This window comes from Podarcis raffonei, chromosome 13 (genome assembly GCF_027172205.1).
Source record: "Podarcis raffonei isolate rPodRaf1 chromosome 13, rPodRaf1.pri, whole genome shotgun sequence".
Lineage (NCBI taxonomy): Eukaryota > Metazoa > Chordata > Lepidosauria > Squamata > Lacertidae > Podarcis > Podarcis raffonei.
This window is the reverse complement of record NC_070614.1, coordinates 4,917,379-4,939,758: the sequence shown is the minus strand read 5'-3', so window position 1 is coordinate 4,939,758 and position 22,380 is coordinate 4,917,379. Positions and strand designations below refer to the sequence as shown.

The 22,380-nt window shown below is 41.9% G+C and overlaps 2 protein-coding genes across 4 annotated transcripts in view; one reads left to right on the top strand and one right to left on the bottom strand.

Annotated features, from left to right (window-relative positions):
• The window catches only part of TMEM245 (transmembrane protein 245), a 53,839-nt gene extending 33,553 nt beyond the window's left edge, over positions 1–20,286 (bottom strand). For all 3 annotated transcript variants that reach the window (XR_008327353.1, XM_053363003.1, XM_053363004.1), the window contains exons 1-6: positions 19,720–20,286; positions 12,537–12,654; positions 10,686–10,787; positions 10,258–10,368; positions 8,141–8,329; positions 6,216–6,385 (exon numbers count right to left, since the gene is read on the bottom strand). Coding sequence is in view for 2 of the 3 variants with exons in the window: in XM_053363003.1 (XP_053218978.1) it covers positions 6,216–6,385; positions 8,141–8,329; positions 10,258–10,368; positions 10,686–10,787; positions 12,537–12,654; positions 19,720–20,271 (1,242 nt within the window). In the remaining variant the exon portion in view is untranslated. The remainder of the gene's footprint in view (positions 1–6,215; positions 6,386–8,140; positions 8,330–10,257; positions 10,369–10,685; positions 10,788–12,536; positions 12,655–19,719) is intronic.
• The window catches only part of PDCD6 (programmed cell death 6), a 266,803-nt gene continuing 262,768 nt past the window's right edge, over positions 18,346–22,380 (top strand). The window contains exon 1 of the mRNA XM_053363019.1: positions 18,346–18,351. The gene's annotated coding sequence lies outside the window, so the exon portion shown is untranslated. The remainder of the gene's footprint in view (positions 18,352–22,380) is intronic.

The window sequence follows — 22,380 nt, the reverse complement described above, 5'->3', positions numbered from 1 at the left end:
TATGAATAGCTACTTTCTGCAAGACCCTTCCCCTAAATGCTGCATGTACTGAGGGCATCAATTGTTCAATGCCTTAAAAAGTGTGTCCTGGAAAATACACTACCACTTTGCAAATTTCTGCCAAATAATGACTTCAGGAGGCTGCTGCAACCCAGTTACCTAGAAATGGTGGATTTTGATACTTTCCTAACCTCTGAACCAATCTGAAAGAAATAAAAAAAGAGATTCAGAGTGTCTGTCACTCTCCCCAAGTACAATTAAAGAGCCCCTTAAATGCCCAGTTTGTGCCACATCTTTGCCTGTTGATGCACCAGCTTAGGACAAAAGGTTGGAAGGGAAACTTCCTGATAGCCATCTAAAAGGTAAAAGAACCAACAATATTTTGCTTCTGGCAACCAACACGCCTTGGTAATTTTGAGGTATTATCATAGTCAGAATCCAAAGAAAAAGGGAGGGGGAATTCTTCTCCCACACACCCTCAGGGGGCAGTATTTGGCATATCAAATCTGTATAGATAAAATGATGCCTTTGTGGATTGAATACAACAGTGGGATATTTAAGTAGTTTGTTCCCATTAATGAGATCTGCTCTCAACTGCCAGAACTGCACAGACCTTTGATGGGTTTCTATTCCGTTACTGGTTACAATAGTTTATTTCTTCTGTGGCACAGGAAAAACAACATGGAAAATATGGGTTTCATTTCAAAACACTGACAAAGCATTCTCTGCAGCAAACTCTCTGATAGATGGGGGAAAAACTTGTCCTGCTGCAGCGATTCATTCTACTCCTGTCTGATGGAACATCACAGCTCAATAATATCCATAATTGCCAATGTGCCTACTCTTTCAACAGCAGACACACTGATGCTACACACAAAACATGTAGCATTGCAAACCCAGATATGGAGCAGCTCTTAACATTATGCAGCTGGAAGCGGAAAATATCACGAGGCTGGGTATCAACCAAGTTGGATGACACAGCTAAATATTGCAGCCCTTGTTTAGGAGCTTGCCATCTGCACATGTCACAAGCAGTACAGCATTCACAATTTTTTGGTTGTGAATGGCACTGTTCACAAAGCATGTAAGTACTGTGATCAATTTTAATAATTATTAGTTAATTATTAATTGATGTTAATGGTGTTCTTATTATCATTATCTTCAAATGTATGTTGTTTATCCTTTCATATGCACTATTATGCACTATATATGCATTTTGCTCTACAAATGACACTATTTGAATAATAAATAATGCTAAAATAGATAATGTTCTTGGAGGATCAGCATTTACATATTCCTCTTGTTAGGTTTGGTTTATGACTGACTGGCTAACTCACTCCAGCTGAATTTTCAGGCAGAAAATGTCCTTGGCATAAACTGAATATGCTCCCAAAGTTAGGTCAAGATTGGATTAACACACAATTCTACCTAAAAAAGTGTAACATGGCCTATACTGGTCCTCTGGGCAGAGGGTGGCGAGTATGAAAATTTGGATTCAAAAGGTATTTGTATTCTTTGAATTGAGACAGAGATGCCTTGAAAAGAATCTTGAATCTTTAGTATTTTCAGCACTGGTGAAGAGATCCATTTCAGGTTTTCATAATCATTGAACTAGATTCAAAAGTATTTTGGGATTCCATTTCTCTCCAGATACGTTTTCCGGAGCGAGTCTGCAGGCTTGACACTCCAATTTGATGAACAACAGGGGCTACTATGCCCATTTCATTATGTCACTGGTTTTTATGTGGTGTGACGTAAAGCACCCACCTCCCTGTCTGCTTATGAACACTTTAGCAAAACACATTGACTGTTCAAACAAGGACATGGCCATTTTGAAGCGAGTTCTGAGATTTACTAGTTCCTGGTTGCAGCCAACCAGTGCTTCTTGTGGGTCTCTAATGAAGGCCAGACACAGGAATCTTCCACTGTCTGTTCCTGGATGCAAGCAAATAGGAACAGTCGACCTCTAATGGGCATGCTGGATTTTGCCTGGCATCAGGTGGAGCTCTAGTTCTCGAATTGTTTAAAGAAGATCCATAAAGAGTTAGACAAGCATCTCTGCACTCCTCTGCAATGGGGCTTTGGTCCTGATCACTTGAATTTGGATGTGCTGTATGACTACCATTTTGGTTGCTTTGAGAAGTGAAAAAACTTTTGCAACTTGGAATTGTGCTCCTTTTTGCTGTGAATAGCATCTTTTTTGTCCTTTGCTCCAGCAAAAGTAGTAGATGGAGATGGATATATGAACTTGAATCTATTTCCTTAGCCACGCTTATCCAAGCTACCCCACTGGTGGCCTATGCTCTCAGTTCTTTAAGGGTATTACTGGTACATGGCCATTACCATATTTTATGCAACAATTGGAGAACATAGTATGTTGGCTGTTATGTGATTTTTATTTTTTTCCAGCCATGTTTTTAATGGTTTTTTTATTCATTGTGTGACAAATGAAAACATTCTTTTTATTTAACAAAACCTATTTTTTTAATAAAAAAAAAGTTGGACTCATCAAAGAACAAACATACCAGGAATGTTGTGGAAACTGGTATCTTCCTCAATACATCTTTGAGCTGTTTGGACTTCAGTTCTGTTATAGTGAGCCCATCTACCCAAAGGCAGCTCAAAAAAAAAAAGTTTAGAAACATTGCCGCTGAGGCCTGAGAATTCTTTCAAAGAGCAGCTTCTACTCTCTTATTCCTTCTCCATCAACTGGAATAATGGCATTAGGTGAAAAACATTTGGCACTTCAGCTTCAAGGTTTGCCAGGGCTGATGGAGACCAGGGCTTCAATAGGATTACCTGCTAGTTGCAACATGTCATTCTGTGCTTTAAGGTGCTTAACGGAGAGTAATGGGAGAGCGGTGCTAGAAGAAATTGCAGCTGGAGGCCAGTGAGCAGAAATAAGACTGTGCTTATCAATTCTATATAATATCTGATCGTGTTACTTTTGTAGTACATTTTAAAAGGTGACCTGTGTAGACTGAAATGGCAGGAGCAAATTGCTAGGCCATTGCCAAGGCAAAGAAATAAGGCATCGTCAGTAACACTGGGCAATAGAAACTAGATGACCTACAAGAAAATAACCTACTACAAAATTAAGCAGCTTTCAAATCCAATTAATTATCTTCTTAAAGGCCAGTGAAAACAGTGATGTAGGCGGAAAATTTTCCTTAATTTTTCAATTTGATTAAATTCACTACTAACAAAGAAATAGATGCCAATTGCAAATCAGTATTAGGTAAGCTTTTCAAAGCTTTTAGCTTTGTTTACTAAACAGAAGTAAAATAAGCATGCTAAATTAGTTCATTCTCGTAAGACATCAGAATATTTTCCAATGCAAACTGAAAACATTCCTATGCAAATTTGTATAGGACTTTCCCCCAGAAAATCCACACAAGTGGTAGCAAGTCAGTAATGAAGTAGCCATGCACTTTCATTCTGCTACAATGACCGCAGCATGTCAATCATTGAGGCAGCAGTTAGGAAACTACAGCATGCAACACTGGAATTCACTACACAGAGAATTCATGCATTTACTACAAGGTAGTTGAGCAAATCTGAAGATAAAATCCTAAACATAATCTATTGCAATACCTTCTAGAAAACCAGAACAAGAAATAAGATGAAGAGTGGATCCAACCTCAATCGTCATTCCAGATTTTTATTTTTTTTATGAATTGCTTCCCAGAAACAATCCTAAAGTGATCTAACAATAAAAGCATGAACTATAAAAATAAATTCAAGCTCAATATAGATGGGATAAGAACGTCCACTTGTTGAAATAGGAAGACCTTCAATGGACGCTTTTGTCATTTTTATGTACACCACTTAGAAACCTTGGTGATTAAGGGATTAAAAATAGCTGGTGCAAATAAACAATTAAAAGATCACAGAGATGACACCATGAGAGGGTAGATGTCACCACACTAAAGGTATGATTCCTACATCGTAGGAAATGGACAACTTGATGAGATGGTATTTGCAGGAGGGCTTCCACTACAGGCAGCAGTGATAGACTGGATATATAAGGGATGAAATTTGTTTTAAAGTATCCTGGTCTTAAACTGCATAGGGTTTTGTACACCAGTACCAGCACTTTAAACTAAGCATGGCAGCTCATTGGACACTTTCACAGCAGCACTGTTAACATATTGGAAATATTCTGCCTCACTGAGCATAGGGATGGGCAATGTCAGGTTTTCAACGCATCAGGGCTGTTCAGCTGGGGGGCAGGAGCACTGTAAAGGATCCCCCACTCTGCCACCGGCTTGCATGAGCCAGCAGTGGGATGGGGGCTCCGTTAACTGCTTGGCTGAGGGGAGAGGCAACCGCACAAGCCGGCAGTGGGGTGCGGACTCCGTGAAACTGCTTTGCTGAGGCCAATACAGCTAAAAGCTCATACAACTAGATATTCAATTAATATTCAGTGGACTCTATTGTTTGTTTTGTCCCAATTATACTATAATAAAACAGTAGAATGATAATGATTTACTCTGTGCTTTAGCTTGCAGTGTTTACTGAGCTTTGCTTATCTTAGATATTAGTCTAGACACATAGGAAAAGCTGTAAATGATTTCATATCACAATGCTCATTTGCAGGTATGGTAAGGTGGTTCTAAGTGTTTACCGAGATAATATAACAGAATAGTCAGTGCCATCAGAAAATGTAAAAGATGTACAAGGCACTGGGGGAACTTGATGATTTTGGACTGATTATTTAAAGCTGAAGCTTGATATTCAAAGATGAATGATTACTTAAAGACACCATCCATTCCTGTTGTGTCATATTCCCCCTCTCTAGTCACCTAGAACTATGACCCCACAGCTTGAGTACTGCACTCTGTAGTCCAGGACCTTTGCCCCTGATACAGCAATTAATTTACAAGCAACCCCCATTTATGCGAGGGTTATGTCCCGAGGCCCCGCGCCCACACATGGAATTGGGTATATTTGAAACACCATTGGAAAAGCCTGCAAACACCCTCTAAGCCTCTCAACATCCTTGAAAAACCCTTTAAAAAACCAGTGGCATTTACCAGATGCCAAACTCCACTAAGCTCCCTCCAAGGCTCCAACTCTCCACAGGCCTCAACCATTGGTGCAAAGGCTCCTGGGATAGCTGGGGACTGTTTTCATGCCTTTTTTTGCTCTTTCTGAGCTCTTTTAGGGGCTTTTTTGCCGTTTTTAAAGTCATTTCCGGGTTTGGTGAAATGCACGTATGTGTGGTTGCACACATACCGAACGTGCATAAATGGAGGGGTGTCTGTACATGGAAACTGTATCATGATCTATGTCCACAGTGACTTTTCTGAGAAAGGTTTCTCTTTTACCATTTTAAAGGAATATTTTTTATTTTATAACAAACAAACAATAGTCTCCATATGACTAGACATGGCAGGTTAGAAAGCAAATTTCACCCACAACTGTTACAGCTTCTCAGACTAGCCAAGTACTACACAACTGGAAAGGCACCCTAACGTTTGTGGTTACCTTTACAATCTGTCTCAGCAGATTTTTCCATTAATGTAGCAAGCTCTCACCTGGCCTGCTGTTTCCCACCCTTTGAAAAGTGCAGAATGTGGCCCAGCAAGTCATCTAGAAGGAAGCGTCTCCATTACTAATGCCAAGGCGGTGTGTATTTGACAACTCCTTTGGATGGGTTTATTACTGGGAGTCCTTCTTTGGGGAGGGAAAAAGAAATTTGGTCTGTGGAAGCTCAGTTGACTATAGACAAAAGAGGTATTGGCTTGGAAACCAAGTTCTCCGATCCAGTGGGGACTCCCATTGGCAGACATGTGTATGATGATCCTAAAACCTGCTGGAGCAAATTTTCATGAAGCACAAAGGGCTACAACCAGCAAAAGTCCCCTCCCTACCTTTCACCTGCAGAAGCATCCTATGACTTCTGTTCAAAAGAACACTGTACCTAAGCCATTAACTACAGCAACCCTAACTGTGTAACTAGTACTGTTTACAACCTAAAACCCAAACGGTGCAAACTATCTTCAGGATTGTACAATACTAAAAGGTTCTGTGCATTCATTACAGTGCATGAATGTATTTGTAATTGAAATAGGCAAAACCGGTTTGACTCTGCCCCCACTCCCCCAATATAGCTGATGCTCTGGTTGAAAATCGGGATAAAAATGTTTAAATAAATTTTATATATGATACACACAGAGAGGCGGACAAGTTTAAGAAGCAGCTTTAAATACCTTACTGTCTAGCTTTAGAATGACTCTTCCGAGGCCCTTGATTGGTCGCGGTGCAAGAGCTTCTTGACGTTCTCTCACAAAATCTTCAAGGACATGCCACCAGACACTGCAGTGACTCACCAGAAATTTCACTACTCCAAAGTGGACCACAAGCTTTTTGACAACCCACACTGCAATATTAAAAGAAGACTTACTAAAATATGGTGAAATGAAATCAGCAATATTGCAGAAAGCTATGCTAAAATGGCTGCTACATTTCTTTTGCTGAAAATAATTTTTTGCGGAAAAATAATTTTGGCCGCCTGAAACAAAAATTTCCCAAAATATGTGCTTCAGGTACATAATAGGTAATAGCTTCATACAGATAGTAATACATATTCCATAGTTACAAGAGCTAGAGTCAAATAGGTACACACACCACACCTCAACATTAAGAACTTTGAAGGCTCCTTGATTCCAATTAGTGGTAAAAATTATGAAGGATTTTAAAAATTCCAAAAATATTTGGTTTTCTGAGACACACACAGCGCAAATGCAACAAGGCACATGTTTATATATGTTTTGGAGTCTCACAATACATGAAAAGCCTCAGAGGATGCTAAACCATAGTTTGAAACTAATACGGTGTCTGAAATTACTCATGATGCCTGCGGTTTTCAATGTGAACTGCACACAGCTCAGTCTGCTGCTGCTGCTGGAAGTACTTTTTGGGAAAATCAAAATTACTTTCCCCTCACGTAATGGAGACTGACCGGGAGTTTCTGAGGCAATTATGTAACTAGCATAAAGATTAAATATATTCTGCTCATTAGCACCAAAATCTAGCTTAGCCGTATGCTTTGGGGCTAAAATTATTTATACAAGACTTAATTATATGACTGTGGTACTCTTAAGGAACAAATGACAAAGACACAGCAAAGTCTTCCCAGACAGGGCAGATAATTCCTTTGCCAACTTTTTTCTTATACTGCAATAGGTAAATCAGCTCCATGTCACAGTGGCTTATAAATAGAAATTCATATATGAGCAAGTCACAACACGTTCAGCCTGATCCTTAGGCCTCAACTGAGTTGATTTTCCTTTATATTTTAAGTATTCTTTTTATTTCAATATCATCCCTCTTCCTATGGGAGTCCAGAAGTACTCTAACTACTTTGATGACCACTTTGGAAAAATCTTCAAGGCATCAACTGTCATATGATCACATGCAGGGTAGCCAACAGGGCTGGGCGGTGTCTGGTTTTCAGCACTGTGATATATCACCAGCTAAACATCGCAATATACCAATATATCATGATGTCTGAAATAAGGATGGAACTATGCAAACAGTAGGGCTTGATGGTATCTGGTTTTCAATTTCATGACATATCACCAGCTAAGCACTCATTACCAAACTGGGAAACAATGGTCAACAGTTTCAGAACAAGCCAGGATGCTATTAATTTCATAAACATGGTTTAAGACCCTGGTTTGTTCCAGTTCACTGCTTATGTTCCATACAGTCCACACCAGCACAACTAGTGCCTCTTACTATTTATACTCTGTAGCACAAAGTGACCTAACATGCTAGGGTATGTATTAGGAGGCAGAATCAAGAGGTCCACAGAAGATGCCTGCCCAGCTTCCTTAAATTCTCCTCTGTGCCACATCCCACAGGGATTCAGAGGATCTGACCCATAATGGTGGCTTTTCAGGGAACACAAGGAGCTGCAGTATAGAGGAAAGGGTAGCAAAACTCCCTTGCACAGCCACTGTTTTGCTCTCCTGAGTCTTGATTCAGCTAACTGAAAGTTTTCTGTTTCCTTACAATTTGACAAACTCTCTTTTCTCCACCTTCACAACTGATCTGCACTGTGGAGACTTTGGTTGAAGGTTTTTCATCTAAATATTGTTTTACCTCACAATATAAGAAAATAGTGAACAACCTGCAACAGGTACTGGCAGCAGCTGTATTATCCAGAGATTCAACCATATCTGAACTATTACAATGGCCCATGCAAGCAGAACAAAGTAGATATCACTTGTATTCTTCTTTTTAAGAAGTGTTCCGATCTCAGGTCTCTGTCTGCCACTCACAGTAGACGGAGAAGATGTTTCACTACTTTCTGTGGTTCCTGGAAGAAGAAAAAGTCAGCTATATAATACATTCAACAAGACTGGCAAGTTTTAACTTTAACTTGAATTTTGTGGCACTCCCTTCCAGTTGAGGTCAGACATTTTAACTGAAGTCTGATTCTATCATTTTAACAGATTCGTACCTTTTCTGTATTCAATTCTTGTAACCACTAATAGACAATTGCAGTTAAGTGGTATATAAATTGTTTAAATAAATAAACAAACTGCTAATCAGAAGCACAGCAGTCATCAGAACTGTTTCTAAAATGCTTGGGAAACCATGTCTACCAGTCTCATGTAAACCCATACAAACTACGATGCATTTAACACCACATTGTAATTTCCCAAAAGTCCAATGTATCCAGAACTAAACAAGTTTAATCATACATTGCTAAAAAATAAAGAAGAAAAACTTAAAAATGAGAATTGCTTTCAAGTTTTCAGTGAAATATTTGCTTTCAGTGTGCACAGAAATAACTTTTGCTGCAGTGTTTTAATCAAAGGCTTAATGCCTGGAATTCTGAAATCTCAAAAGGAAGCTTATATACAAATAATCTATTCATACACCAAGGTTTGGCTAAGCATGATTTGGTGTGATGTCTAAAGTCCAACTATGGTTTAGCACACAGTTTCAGCTGAAACCAAGAATCAGATATGTGTTTTGACAGATGATTGTAAACCATGGATTTGTCTCCTGTTTCAATTTACACAGCATAGCTCTGGCATTCCAAAGATCACTGTATTGAGTAGACAGAAAATAGAAGTTGATAAGCAACTCTAAATTACAGTTTACATTTGCCTCAAAAACTCTGCAAAATACAATCTCAAAACACAGAACTACAATTACAAAAGTTTAATCTAATAGTATATAAAAACCTCCCTGATAGCATATTCTCATACTCTTAGAGCATTCAAGCTTTGTGTTTTGTGCAGAATACTTCTCCTTAAGTTTCCAGTATTTGACTAGCAGGATTAATTTCTGCAAGAGTGACAGTATGAATGACCCTTCACAAACAAACATCGAAAATGATGAACTGAAGTCGTGTATATTGTACGATAGCAATTGCTCAAGACTGCAATCAAAACAGGCTAAACAGAAGTCATCTGACTGAATTTGGGACTGCTTGGTTTATAAACTGCTACTTCATATTTGGAATTATTCTATTGGTAGGTTTATTTCGTTTCAGCTGTATGGTATGCATATGAACATTACATAAAAGTAAGTTTGGCAGAACAAACCACAGATGGGGTTCTGAATTATTGCTTGCACAATCCATGGTTTTGGATGGTGCTGAAGCCCTATTTAAATTTGACAACATGGTCACTAAAACCTCAGAAATTAATTTGTGTATCATGAAAAAATCCACATAAAATAATATTTAATCAACTGAACAATTTAGCAAAAAAAAAAAAAAACAACCTGTGAGATTTCTCTCACAGCTCTCAAATTTCCAACTATGTTCTGTGAAATTTTGAGAATAGTCCTTATTGTTTGCCGAGTGTATAAAAAAACCAAGTTAACTTGACAGAATCTGACTTGCTAATGTAATCACCACCTGCCCAGAGAACAGTTTATCCATACAAATACTCAAGGCTTACTTATGTGCCTTATCATCTGACAAATAGTTAAACTTATCTTTCAATTTTGAATTCAGCCATTATAATGCCACATCACTAAAATCACCATTAACATGACAGTGTAAAACACAAGTTGCATATTTTGCACTTTATGCAGTAATCTTAAGGAACATATGACAAAGCTGAAAGATGAATTACAGAACAAACAAGCAGTAACAAAATAAGCATAGCTAAACTGCCCTGCGATCCTTGGAAGGGCAGTATATATATTTAATAAATTCAAAGAGCAAGATTAAAGCATGCAAACATATTGAAAAATGTCTAGCATTCTTACAGAATATTCAGTCACCTGAGGATTGCGGTGAATGTTCCTCATTATTCGATTCAAATCCTGTAATTGATATTGCCATGGCTATTGTAGATGCTGCAATAGAAACCATCTGACCAGGAAGTTCTACCCCTATAAAAAATAAAATACTTATAAAGGTCTGAAAGTAGTTTAATTGGTTTTTTTCTGCTCCCATTCATGGACTGTCAACAGCTTCAGTCACACCAGAATAATCCTAGACAACATTCTTTTTCAGCAGCTACCACTCACTTAAGATACTCTAGGAGTAAGCAACTCATTGTCCTCCAGATATGTTGGTCTACTGCTCTCATCATCCACCATTATTGGTCATGCTGGCTGGGGCTGATGGAGCTACAGCCCAACACATCTGAAGGGCCATAGCTTAGCTATCTCTACTATGGGACTACAATAAAAAGAGAGTTTCTCACCTGAAGACTCTTTCCCACTCGGGTGCTCGTGCAACATACCCACAGTCATTAAGACAACTATAACCAAAAACACTGGAATCTTCCAAGAACCTGCTGCAGAAGCTGAAAAAAAGGAGGTCCTATGAATAAAATCAACATCCTTTTTACTAAATAATATGCATAAACTAGTAAATGGAATGAACAGAACGATCAGGTAGGACCTTCGCTACCTGACAGATATTTGCAAAAACCTTATTATAGATGAAATGAAAAGACTACATTTTGACTGGATATATTTACTCTGATAATACTACTTCTGAAAACACAAGTATTATTTCCAAAGGGAGACAACAAGAACTGTAATAAAATAACCACACTCTGGGCGGTTCATATAAGGAAAACCATCATTTCCTACTGAAGGAATGGGTTTCTGTGCAGTCAGTCTGAAACGGGACCCAAAATCCACATTTTCAGGAGTGTTCTTAGAGTTGGTGACCTCCTGCCCCAAGATAAGAGTATAGGAACAGGGACAACCTTTTATGGTCAAGAGTACCGGAACAGGAATATCTGTTTATGGTCATGGATGTCAACTTACGTGTATAAGCTGACGTGGTTGGATTCCTGGGGAAGGGGGGAGAGGGTGCCTGGAGGATATATATACTGCATGAAATTTCTCATTTCTTTGGACTTGCTGTGAGCTGACCACGCAAGTGCCTTCTGCTATCCAGAGAGCAGAATAAACTCTTTCTCTGAATCAACCTCGGTGTCATTTGACTTCCTTCCTCCCGTTCAGGAGCAACGCAGACCCCACCAGTCGGTAAAGTCTAAGAAGGCTACACTACTAAATTAGAAGTAGCTAACCCATGACCTTTCAGATATTTCTGGACTAGGACTTCCACTGACCACTGGCCATGCTGTCTAGAAGTTGTAGGTCCACAGAATCTGGTTGGCCTTGGGCTCTCACATTCCTCCCTCTTCTTTCACATATCAGAGCATAGTGAAAGCTTCCAGTTTTACCACAAATTAAGCATAGAAATTTGTGGTTGAACTATTGTTTGTTTGTTTATTAAATTTGTACACCACCCTAGCTATACCTGTAGATCTCAGGGCAGTTCACAACATAAAAAACAAAAATCATATAATGAAAACAAAAACAATAATTCTCCCAATAATTCTCCCTTGGTTAGTGAGATCTGGATCTGAACCATGGTTTGATCCTCACTTATTCTCACTAACTGTAGTTTCAACAAACCAGCTTGCTGAGTTTAGATGTCACAGGGAACTGTGGTTAGTTTGCAAGTGGAAGTGGGACCTTTTGAACTCCTCCTCTAGCACAAGAAAAAGAAGATGGGAGCATGGAACCCTGAGGTTCCGGCAGATTCGTTCACAGAATGAAACCATGGTTTCCCATTACAACTGGATTCCAGGCATGGTTCAGATACAATGCAAAACCATGACCAAACCTTAATTTATAATCCCAATTTGCAAGGCCAGCATGAATCATTGTTTACTAGTGCATATTTCTGAATAAACCCTATTTATTTTAATTAGGTTTTAATTCAAGGAATTTTAGAAAGTATTTGAAATGGGAGGTCTTTTGTCTGGTTCACTGAAAATTGGTTTAAGTGTTGCTTGTGGCCTTAAATGACAACTGTGAGGAAGGGTTGGTGTTGAATTCTCAGTATGCAAAATAGAAGGTAAGCATATGATGATTGGTCCTCTTCACCTACAGCCAGTAACTGAATTTATTTGAATGCAAAGTATTATTGGTACAAGTTTGACATCTCTTTCAGAAATCTGTAGAAATACTTTATAGCCAAGTCCTGAAAAACAACAAATAAATGAAATAAATATTTTTATGAGGTTACTCACCCAAATGGAAGAGCAGTAGAATCCAGACAGGAACAGAGATTGTTCTCAAGTAACGTTCAGTGCTTGGGTTCCACTTGAATAATACAGTCAATAAATAGCCTGCTATCAAGGTCCATATCTTAACAGGAAAAGGGAATAAAACAGCTATCAGTACTCATCCCTGGCAAACCCAAGTTAGCTGCCCAACTGGCAACTTTAATTATTAAGCACAATAAAAACAGATTACATTAAAAAAAATGGGCTTCCTTCAATCCAAATAGCTTTTTAAAGTCCCTAGCAGCTTTGTCTCTTCTTTTAAAAATCAAGGTACAACAAGATTTTGCCTATAATGGAAAGGAAAAGATGTTCTGTGGTTTTAAATGATGAGCTGTCCCATACATTAGTGCTGGGTGATATATGGTTTTCAACATTGTGCTATATCATGACATCTGAAATAAGGATGGAACTATTTAGAGGCAGGGACGCGGGTGGCGCTGTGGGTTAAACCACAGAGCCTAGGACTTGCCGATCAGAAGGTCAGCGGTTCGAATCCCCGCGACGGGGTGAGCTCCCATTGCTCTGTCCCTGCTCCTGCCAACCTAGCAGTTCGAAAGCACGTCAAAGTGCAAGTAGATAAATAGGTACCGCTCTGGCGGGAAGGTAAACGGCGTTTCCGTGTGCTGCTCCGGTTCACCAGAAGCGGCTTAGTCATGCTGGCCACATGACCTGAAAGCTGTACGCCGGCTCCCTCGGCCAATAAAGCGAGATGAGCGCCACAACCCCAGAGTTGGCCACGACTGGACCTAAATGGTCAGGGGTCCCTTTACCGTTACCTATTTAGAGACATTGGTTGGCTTCACGGTTTTCCCCACATTGTGATTTCTGCATAGCAGGCACATACACATGCATACCCACACCATGATTCACGATATATTGCCAGGTCAAAAAATATGAAACCGATATCATGATATGGACTTCAAACCAGTTTTGGAAGATTTATCAATATATTGCCCAGCCCTACTACTTCTCCTCTTTGCATTTGATATGAGACTTCCTGGCTGTGCCTGAGTGCTTACTCTGTAACCGAAGGTTTTCTTTTAAGATGGTGCAACCTCTGGCCATCCCTGATATAGGCATAAATCCTATATAATCCAGTATTACATATTGGATTCAGCTTTTTGTTACAGTGCTCCCCTATGTTTTCTAGTTTAATGGGAACAAGTACTCATTTTGAAGAACCAAAACCCAAGTACTGTTTTGTTAGTGATCGCTATTCATTTTGAAACAACATAAGGGAGTGAAATTAATGCCACAGAGTCTTCAGGAACTCTCACAAAAGTTCCTGTTACAATTCCCAAAATGTATCATGGTAACTAAGAAAAGGTGGTGAAAGCAACAAAGGACTTCATCAATATGAAAGACTATAAAAATACTAAGCACAGCAATATGACACTAACACATGCTCTAATCCTTCCTGATGGCAGAACCAATAGAAACATTAACAGGACCTGCCATATGTCACTAGTGACAAGAATGCCCCCCCAAAGAATGCCAAACACTGCCAACCTTGATGTCAGAAGAGCAAATGCTTAAAAGATTTCACTCTTCAGCATGCTTCATAACTTTAGGTTTACAATGACCTCTAATTGCACGAGTCAGACATATATTACAAAAACACAAACTGCATGTTGTTGTAAAATGTTTGTACCCCTTAAGAAACAGAGATTTTACATGTGCAAAAGAGGCATGTACTGAAACAGTACACATATCTACAAGTCTTTGTTTCAGGGCTGTGTGAATTGAGCAGTGATCTTATGCCGTATGACACAGTAAGTTATGATCTACATGTTGCACAGAATGAAGACGGATTTTCCACTTTATTAGTTCAGAATGTAGATTGGGGGTGGAGCGTTGCGTCATGATGTATTCACCAGTGTAAGAATAAAGTAACACACCAAAAAAAAAACTTTAGCAACCTCTTCTCCTTCACATGCTTGTTTACTACAAGCATGGTGCAAATTAAATCTTCAGTCTCAAGTGGTACAAAAATATATCACTTCATTCTACCACCTCATTCTGCGTAATGCGTCAGCTCTAGCAAGAGAAGGCTCCTCTGCCTCTTCTGATGTGGGAGCAATAGCCCTGAGACGTGGTGCCCAGTTGTTCATTTCTGAAAAGGATCCAAGTTCTCCTAGACACTGCATTTTCTGACTTACTCTCAGAGTAAGCAATTATTATTTGTATAGTACCCACAGTGAGCATAGTGCTTCAAAGACAGGGCCCTGCCCCAAGGAACCTATAACCTAAATTCAACACAGAGAAAACTACAGAGAAAGGGAGAAGTACAGTACGGTGAAACAAGAGGATAAAGAGCTACTGTTTCAAGCTGCAATCCTGCCCATGTTTACCTGGGAGCAAGAGCCATTTAAGTTCTGTCTAGACTTACACAGGATTGCACTGCCAGTTACACTTACAGAAGGGCACAGGAAGTTTAGGGAAGTATAATGACTGTTGTTTTAATGTATTTTTAATGTTTTGTGGGAAGCCGCCCAGAGTGGCTGGAGAAGCCCAGCCAGATGGGTGGGCTATAAATAATAAATTATTATTAATTATTATTATTAATAATTATAATAATACTAGGGACTGAGCCAGTCTTTACAGAAAAGTGGGGTTTGAGAAGGGATTTGAGAGATGTAAATAAAACAGCATGATGCTGGTATACAGGGAGGCAGTTCTAAGCTTATGACAACAAAGGAGTGAGCTCTTTGAGGTAGCAGACCTCCAGGTGGCTAAAGATGGCAAAGCTGGAGAAAAGGATACAGTGAGGGGTGCGTCAGAATGCAACAGCAGAAGGATTAGGAGGAAGGGCCATGGACGGCTCTGAAGGGCAAAGACTGGAAGTCAGTGTAGGGTTTAAGGAGAGGCTCACAACATCAAAATGACAAGAGAGGGGCATCTGTTAGATGCGGGGGAACCAAGACCAGAGAGAATATTACAGTAGTCCAAGGAGTCTACAGTAATTTTTTTGCAAGAGAAGAAGGAAGAAGCAGCATGACTTGGTCGATACCTGGTTTTCAGGATCATGATATATCAACAGCTAAACATCACACTATCTTGATATATCATGATATATATCTGTGGTGGTGGAGGGTCTTGCTGCACCTCTCTACAGTGGCAGAGGGTCTCACCGTACCTCCCTGCAGTGGAGGAGGGTGTGCCGTGCTTCCCCGCTGCAGCAGAGGGCCTTGCCATGACTCCCCATGGAGGGCCTTAAAATGTAAGGAAGTAGTAGATTTAATAAAAATATTAAATAAACTTCCAGATATTTTAAATATTTTCAACTTTTCAACTAAGAGTAGTTTAAGTGATTTACTAGTCAAGTAGCATCTGCTTCCCCACTCACAAGGTCTAAATGGAATCTATGCATGCATAAGCCCTACTGAGTTCAACTAAAGTTACTTCTACTTTCCTGGGAGTAAGCCTCATTGAATTCAGTAGGGCTTGCTTGTGAGTAGACACACATTTGCTTGCACTGCTTACCTAAAAACACCCTCCCCATCATTCTCACATAGTACCCAAGCTCCCATTTCAGGATAAAGAAGCCAGCTAAATCTTCTCCACCCCCCACCCCCCCACAGAACGGTCCCCCCAAAAGCCATCAATCTCTCCCTTTTTATCAAAGGGAAAGAGGGAGGGCAAGCAAGCAAAAAGATAAAGGTAAAGGACCCCGGACAGTTAAGTCCAGTCGCAGATGACTCTGGGTTTGTGGCGCTCATCTTGCTTTACAGGCCGAGAGACCAGGCGTTTGTCTGCAGACAGTTTTTCCGGGTCATGTGGCCAGCATGACTAAGCCGCTTCTGGCGCAACGGAACACCAAAACCAGAGCAGCGCACGGAAACGCCATTTACCTTCCCGCCGGAGCAGTACCTATTTATCTACTTGCACTTTTTTTGGTGTGCTTTCAAACTGCTAGGTTGGCAGGAGCTGGTACAGAGGAACAGGAGCTCACCCTATCGTGGGGATTCGAACTGCCAACCTTCTGCCAACCTACCCCCTGGGAAGTTGTCAAGTCTCCACCTCTGATTCACCAGTATATGGCCTTGCTGAAACACTTATGATGATGTTATTTCTATACCAGTATTCAACAATATGGCAATTTATTGCACAGCCCTACTTGGTAACAGACTGAACACAAGAAACAAGGAGGAATCAGCCATAAAGCTGTTCATGACTGTTCATCAGAGTAGATTGTAACTTTGTCAATGGATAAACGAGAGTAAGAGGGAGTAGGACTTGGGAAGGGAGATTAAAAGTTTGGCTTTGGACATACTGAAATGACCAAAAAGCATGTGATGATCAGAGAGTCAGCTGGAGATGCAGGGCTGAAGAAAGGGAGACAGTTCAGGAGTAGAAAGGTAGGGCTGGATGTCATCCATATGTGGCACAGAAAGCAGTGAGAGTTGATACCATCAACCAGAAATAGTGTTCTGAGGGCCAAAAACAAATCCCAAGTGACTTCAGAAGAGAAAAAAAAACCAAGGATAAGCCTTTTCTGTGGTGACTCTGAAATGCTTTCCCCAGAGAGGCTCACCTGGTGCCATCATTACATGTCTTTGGACGCCAGGCAAAAACAGTCCTCTTTACCTATTAAATAATCTATGGTCTGTGAAAGTGTGGGGGAGAGGGCTGTTATTACTATGATTATTTTACAATTAATCTGTCTGTCAGTATGCTTTTTACTATGCAGTATTGTGTTTCTAATGTTGTACACCACCCTGAGATCTTTTGATAAAGGGTGGTATATAAATTGAAAAAAATAATAAAACTGTAAAAGAATGATTAACATCTGCATTCTTACCATGTGTACTCAAAAGTAAGTCCTACTGAATTAAGTGGGGCTTACTTCCAGATAAGTGAGGTTAGGACCTCAGCCTAAACTGGTAGGGAAAAGAACCATATCAAGACAGAACCATAGAAACCTAGACCAAGGCATAAAAGGAACCAAGCAGGAGAGTGATAAACTGTATCACAGACAACATACAGGTAAAGAATTGAGGGCAGAATAGAGTTTTTGTGAGTGTAGTTTCAAGAGAATCCAGGGAGTAGATATCAGAATGAAAAAAATCAAGATCTGAGTTAGAAGGAAAGTAAAACACAATGGGAGTCTGGAGACAAAGGGCAGAAGAGAGAGGGAAGATACATCAAAGGATGGCTTTTGGAAAATAGGGGAGACAATAAACACGGTTGAACAGAGGAGGGAAGGGGGCAGAGGAGGGAGAGTTGCTTTTGTGGTGGGAGGGGATCAAAAGGACAACTGAAAGCATCGGGGAACAATAGGGTAGTCAGGCCAGAATGCAGATGCTGTATTCTGCACATATTTAGAGGCACACTTGTTTAGGTGACCTCTTCCAGACTGATCTCTGGTGTTAAAGGCAAGTTCCAGAATGTAGCCCCAGCTCAAAGGAAGCCCTATTGCTAGGATTCAAGCTTTCCTAGAAGCTGCATCCTCTAACCTCTCTGTGGGCGCAGTTCCAAGTGGCTGCGATTAAATATTCAAGATGTGGGAAATCTCCCACAAAATTCCCCATTATGTCACATCTCCCAGGTGCTGAAACTGGACAGGTTCCAGTGCAGAGCCAACGCTAAATTAAAGCCCTGTACACAGTGCCATGGGTCAATCTTTCCTGGGACCTGCACCTTCTTGAAATTATCTTAGATATGTTCCAGTGACTGCAATTCATTATTCAGGGTACAGTTTACATATTCTATGTTTATCCCAAGCCCTTCTGTCACACCTTTTCAGTTAACTATCAAATTGTGTTGTGATCTATCATAAGAGCATGAAAGGTACACCTGCTGAAATTCCCTTTTCCACATCCATTAAAGCTCAAGGAGCCCAGGTTTTTGTCATCTAACCACCCTACTTATCGAACATGAGTGTTTAATTCTTCTTTGCTGCTTTATTTTGAGTAAGGGGTAGGGTTGGGCCAAGGCTGAGTGAAACAAAAAGAGCAACACAGGAAAGAAGACAAAATTATCCAGTGTTCAAGTTCCTAGATTCCTGATAAACGCACAGCCTAATAGTTCAAAGACACATGCTTTCTAGGTAAACAAGGAAAGCATGTGAAATGTATATACAGTATGAGAAGTGATGTAAAGCCTGGAAAGATGAAATCATATAAATGATACTAGCTTTGTTGTGAATTAATTTGGTTTAGCGGTCACAGTTTAGGCGTAAAGGTGTTTAAAAACGGAAAACTTAAACCAGCTTTTTGCTCTTTCTTCTTGCTAGTTTAAATCAGCCCACCCTGCCAAAGCCACATTCTCTTGTACTAACCAGGGGTGGGCGTGTGCAGCCTATTTGCTGCAAAGTAATCTGGTTTAGAGGGACGCGGGTGGCGCTGTGGGTTAAACCACAGAGCCTAGGACTTGCCGATCAGGCGGTTTGAATCCCCGCGACGGGGTGAGCTCCCGTTGCTCGGTCCCAGCTCCTGCCAACCTAGCAGTTCGAAAGCACGTCAAAGTGCAAGTAGATAAATAGGTACCACTCTGGCAGGAAGGTAAACGGCATGTCAGTGCGCTGCTCTGGTTCACCAGAAGTGGCTTAGTCATGCTAGCCACATGACCCAGAAGCTGTACCCTGGCTCCCTCGGCCAGTAAAGCAAGATGAGTGCCGCAACCCCAGAGTTGTCTGTGACTGGACCTAACGGTCAGGGGTCCCTTTACCTTTTACAGTTCTTGTGAGCTAACTGCAGCAGTTGAAGGACAGGCAACCACTGGAAATTGGGCACCTAAAAAGTGAGTTGTTACTGAGATCTCTTCTTCTGGACCTGTTGCCTATTGGCACTTTGCTGCCCCTCATCTTGATCTTGAGTCGGCCACGACTGGACCTAATGGTCAGGGGTCACTTTACCTAATCTGGTTTAGTAGTCAGTTTTGCACCACCGTGTAGGTGTGAAGCATTCTCAATGGGAAACTTAAATCAGCTACCCCTCTTTCTTCCTGGCGCAACCCAGTCCACCAAAGGGCAACCCGAAACCACCTTGCGGGAAGCCGCATCCTCTTGTCCGAACCGAGCGAGTGGCACGTGTGTGGGCGCGCTTTAGAGGACTGCGGTTAAAGGGCGGGGGGACCCCACCTGGGATGCGACCCCCGCGCTCTGCACATGCCCCGGAGGCTCTCTTTTCCCGAAGTCCCCACTCACCCAGAGGCTGCTGAAGCAGTCCAGCCCGGCGCCGATGACCCCGGCGGCCTGGGCGAGCGCGGCGCGGGCCCCGAGCGAGGCGCCGAGCGCGTAGCAGCCGTAGAGCGCGGGCCCGCCGGCGCCCAGCAGCACCAGGAGCCTCCTCCGGCGGAGCAGCTGGCGGCCCAGCGCCTCGGCGGCGGCGTTGGCGAAGCAGAGCGGCAGCAGCAGCGCGGCGGGCAGCACGGGCGCCCCGGAGCGGCGCAGGCGGCGCAGCCAGGCCCGGCCCAGCGCCGTCAGGGAGCTCTTGAAGGGGTGCAGGAAGGTGCCGCACAGCGCGGCCCACAGCAGCGGCCGCAGGAAGGCCTCCAGGATGAAGTAGACCAGCACCGCCGCGCCGCAGCACAGCCCCGCCAGCACCAGCGCGCCCGTGTTGTAGAAGGCCTGCCGAAGGGGCTTCTCCAGGCGGGGCAGCGGCAGCGCGGGGGGCGGCCGGCCGGGAGGGCAGGGGCGAGCCGCCGGCTCCGGGCTCGGCGAGCCGCCGCCGCCGCCGCGGTCCCCGCTCTCGGCCATGGGCAAGGCGCCGGCGACGCCGGACCGCGGCTGAGGGGCCGCCTCAGAGGAAGGGGCCGCGGAGGATGCTGGGGGCTGTAGTGTTTTCTTTTCCCCTCAGGCGGCTGCTTAGGCGCTGGGAGATGTCGTTCTTTTTCTTCTCCCGAGTCGTGGTTTCGGCTGGAGCCTGCAGTGCGTGCTGGGAGATGTAGTTCTTTTTTCTTCTCAGGGCGTGGCTTTGGCTGGAGCCGCAGTGCGTGCTGGGAGATGTAGTTCTTTTTTCTTCTCAGGGCGTGGCTTTGGCTGGACCCCGCAGTGCGTGCTGGGAGATGTAGTTCTTTTTTCTTCTCAGGGCGTGGCTTTGGCTGGAGCCCGCGGGGGATGCTGGGAGACGTAGTTCTTTTCATTCTCCCAGGTTGTGGCATGGGAAATGCAGTCTTAGCAGGGGAGCCTGGGTTCCCATTCACACCAATAGGCATTCCCTTTTGCGCTTGTCCCCACCTTCTGATTTGTTGCTTTTATTATGCCAATTGCGTACAGGCAGAGCATGCGTGCAGATAGCTGTGCGGGAAGCCTTTTTTAAAAATAAGTTGCTTTTTTTAAAAAACAAATTCATAGAAAATTGGAAGGACCCAAGAGATTCATTTAGTCCAACCAAGGAATCCTTTGCTCAACATGGGGCACCAACCCACCATCCTGTGTTTAAGAGTCTCATGCTCTACTGACTGATATCTGACATCAGTATTTGCTGTCACCTGGTTATCTTAATCTGCTAGGACACAGCAATGGTTGAGTATGGGTAGTAGTAGAGGGGTAATAACCTTACTCCTCAAATCTTTATAAAGAGCGCAAGCTAGAAGCACATGAGCTACTGATTCAATACTGCCATCTCCACATGGGCGTTTTTCCAGTGGAAATTTTTGAAATCGACCCTCAAGTACAGCTGAAGGCAGTATATTTAATATTGCGTAAGTGAAACCACGTCAGTATTTTGGAATTTGCAAATAGGGTGCCAACGTATCAAAATGACTAGGTGGAAAATAATCATACCGTGGGCAAAATTTCCTTATCGTGGCCAAATTATTCTGTCACTTAATATCATATAGGCTCTGTCTGATTAAATTATTTGCTTTACAGAAGCTCATTAAAAAACTTTTGGTTGACGATTTTAGTCCAAGCGCTCTCATGACAATCTTGCGATACTAAGGGTAGTAGACCGGTGGGGTTTAAAATTAGCCGAAGCCAATAATTAAATATGCTACACCAAATCTGTCATTCAACAGAGGGGAGATTAGCCTCCAAGCACAATGAAGCATTTGGAACACAGGATGGAACAGAAAAAAAGGATTACATTTAAGGCAGTTGATAAAGCATTTGTACAGAAACATCATGGAAGTTGATGGGAAGTCAAATGTAAATGGAATAATGTATTGAAACTGAACTGAATTTGTTAAATTGTATGAAAGCCTATAAAAATATATGTGGGGGAAAGGGAGGTTTTGAGCTGCATTAGCATCTTGGATTTTGTTTTGAAACTCCTATTTCAAAGTGATTTCTGCTGGCTGGGATCTTAATCTGTTCTTCCCATTGGCTGCAGCAGCAGAGACCAAAAGTGAGTAGATACACATCCTTTGTTAACAGCTGCTGGTCAGACTACTGTAATATGCTCAGTTATTGCAAATAATACTGCAACTTGCTCAGTTGATTTGGGAGAGAGGTCTTAACAGAGATAGTTGCTGCCACCTGCTGGAACAGTGTATATTGCAATGCTCTAATGTTTGCACCTTGGTAGGTTGAGCAAGAGACCCAACTCACTCCTTGGATTAACCCTAAAGTTTAAAGAACATTGATTGAAGAAGTAAGATGGGCAATAACCAGGGAGAGGGCTTTTATGGAACAGCTGTCCTAGAAAGGCCAACCTAGTGTACCCTTGGCATCTTTCCAGTGCCACATGAATACCTTTCTGTTCCAGCCAGGTCTTTGGAACACTTTATGTAGCCTGGCACCTTAATATTTTTTCATTTTTTTCTGTGTTTGGTTTATCTGTCCCTACTGAAAGTAACAAAATGAATTTTAGTAAGTGTAAGGTTCTACACTTAGACAGGAATAACCAGCTGCATAAATATAAAA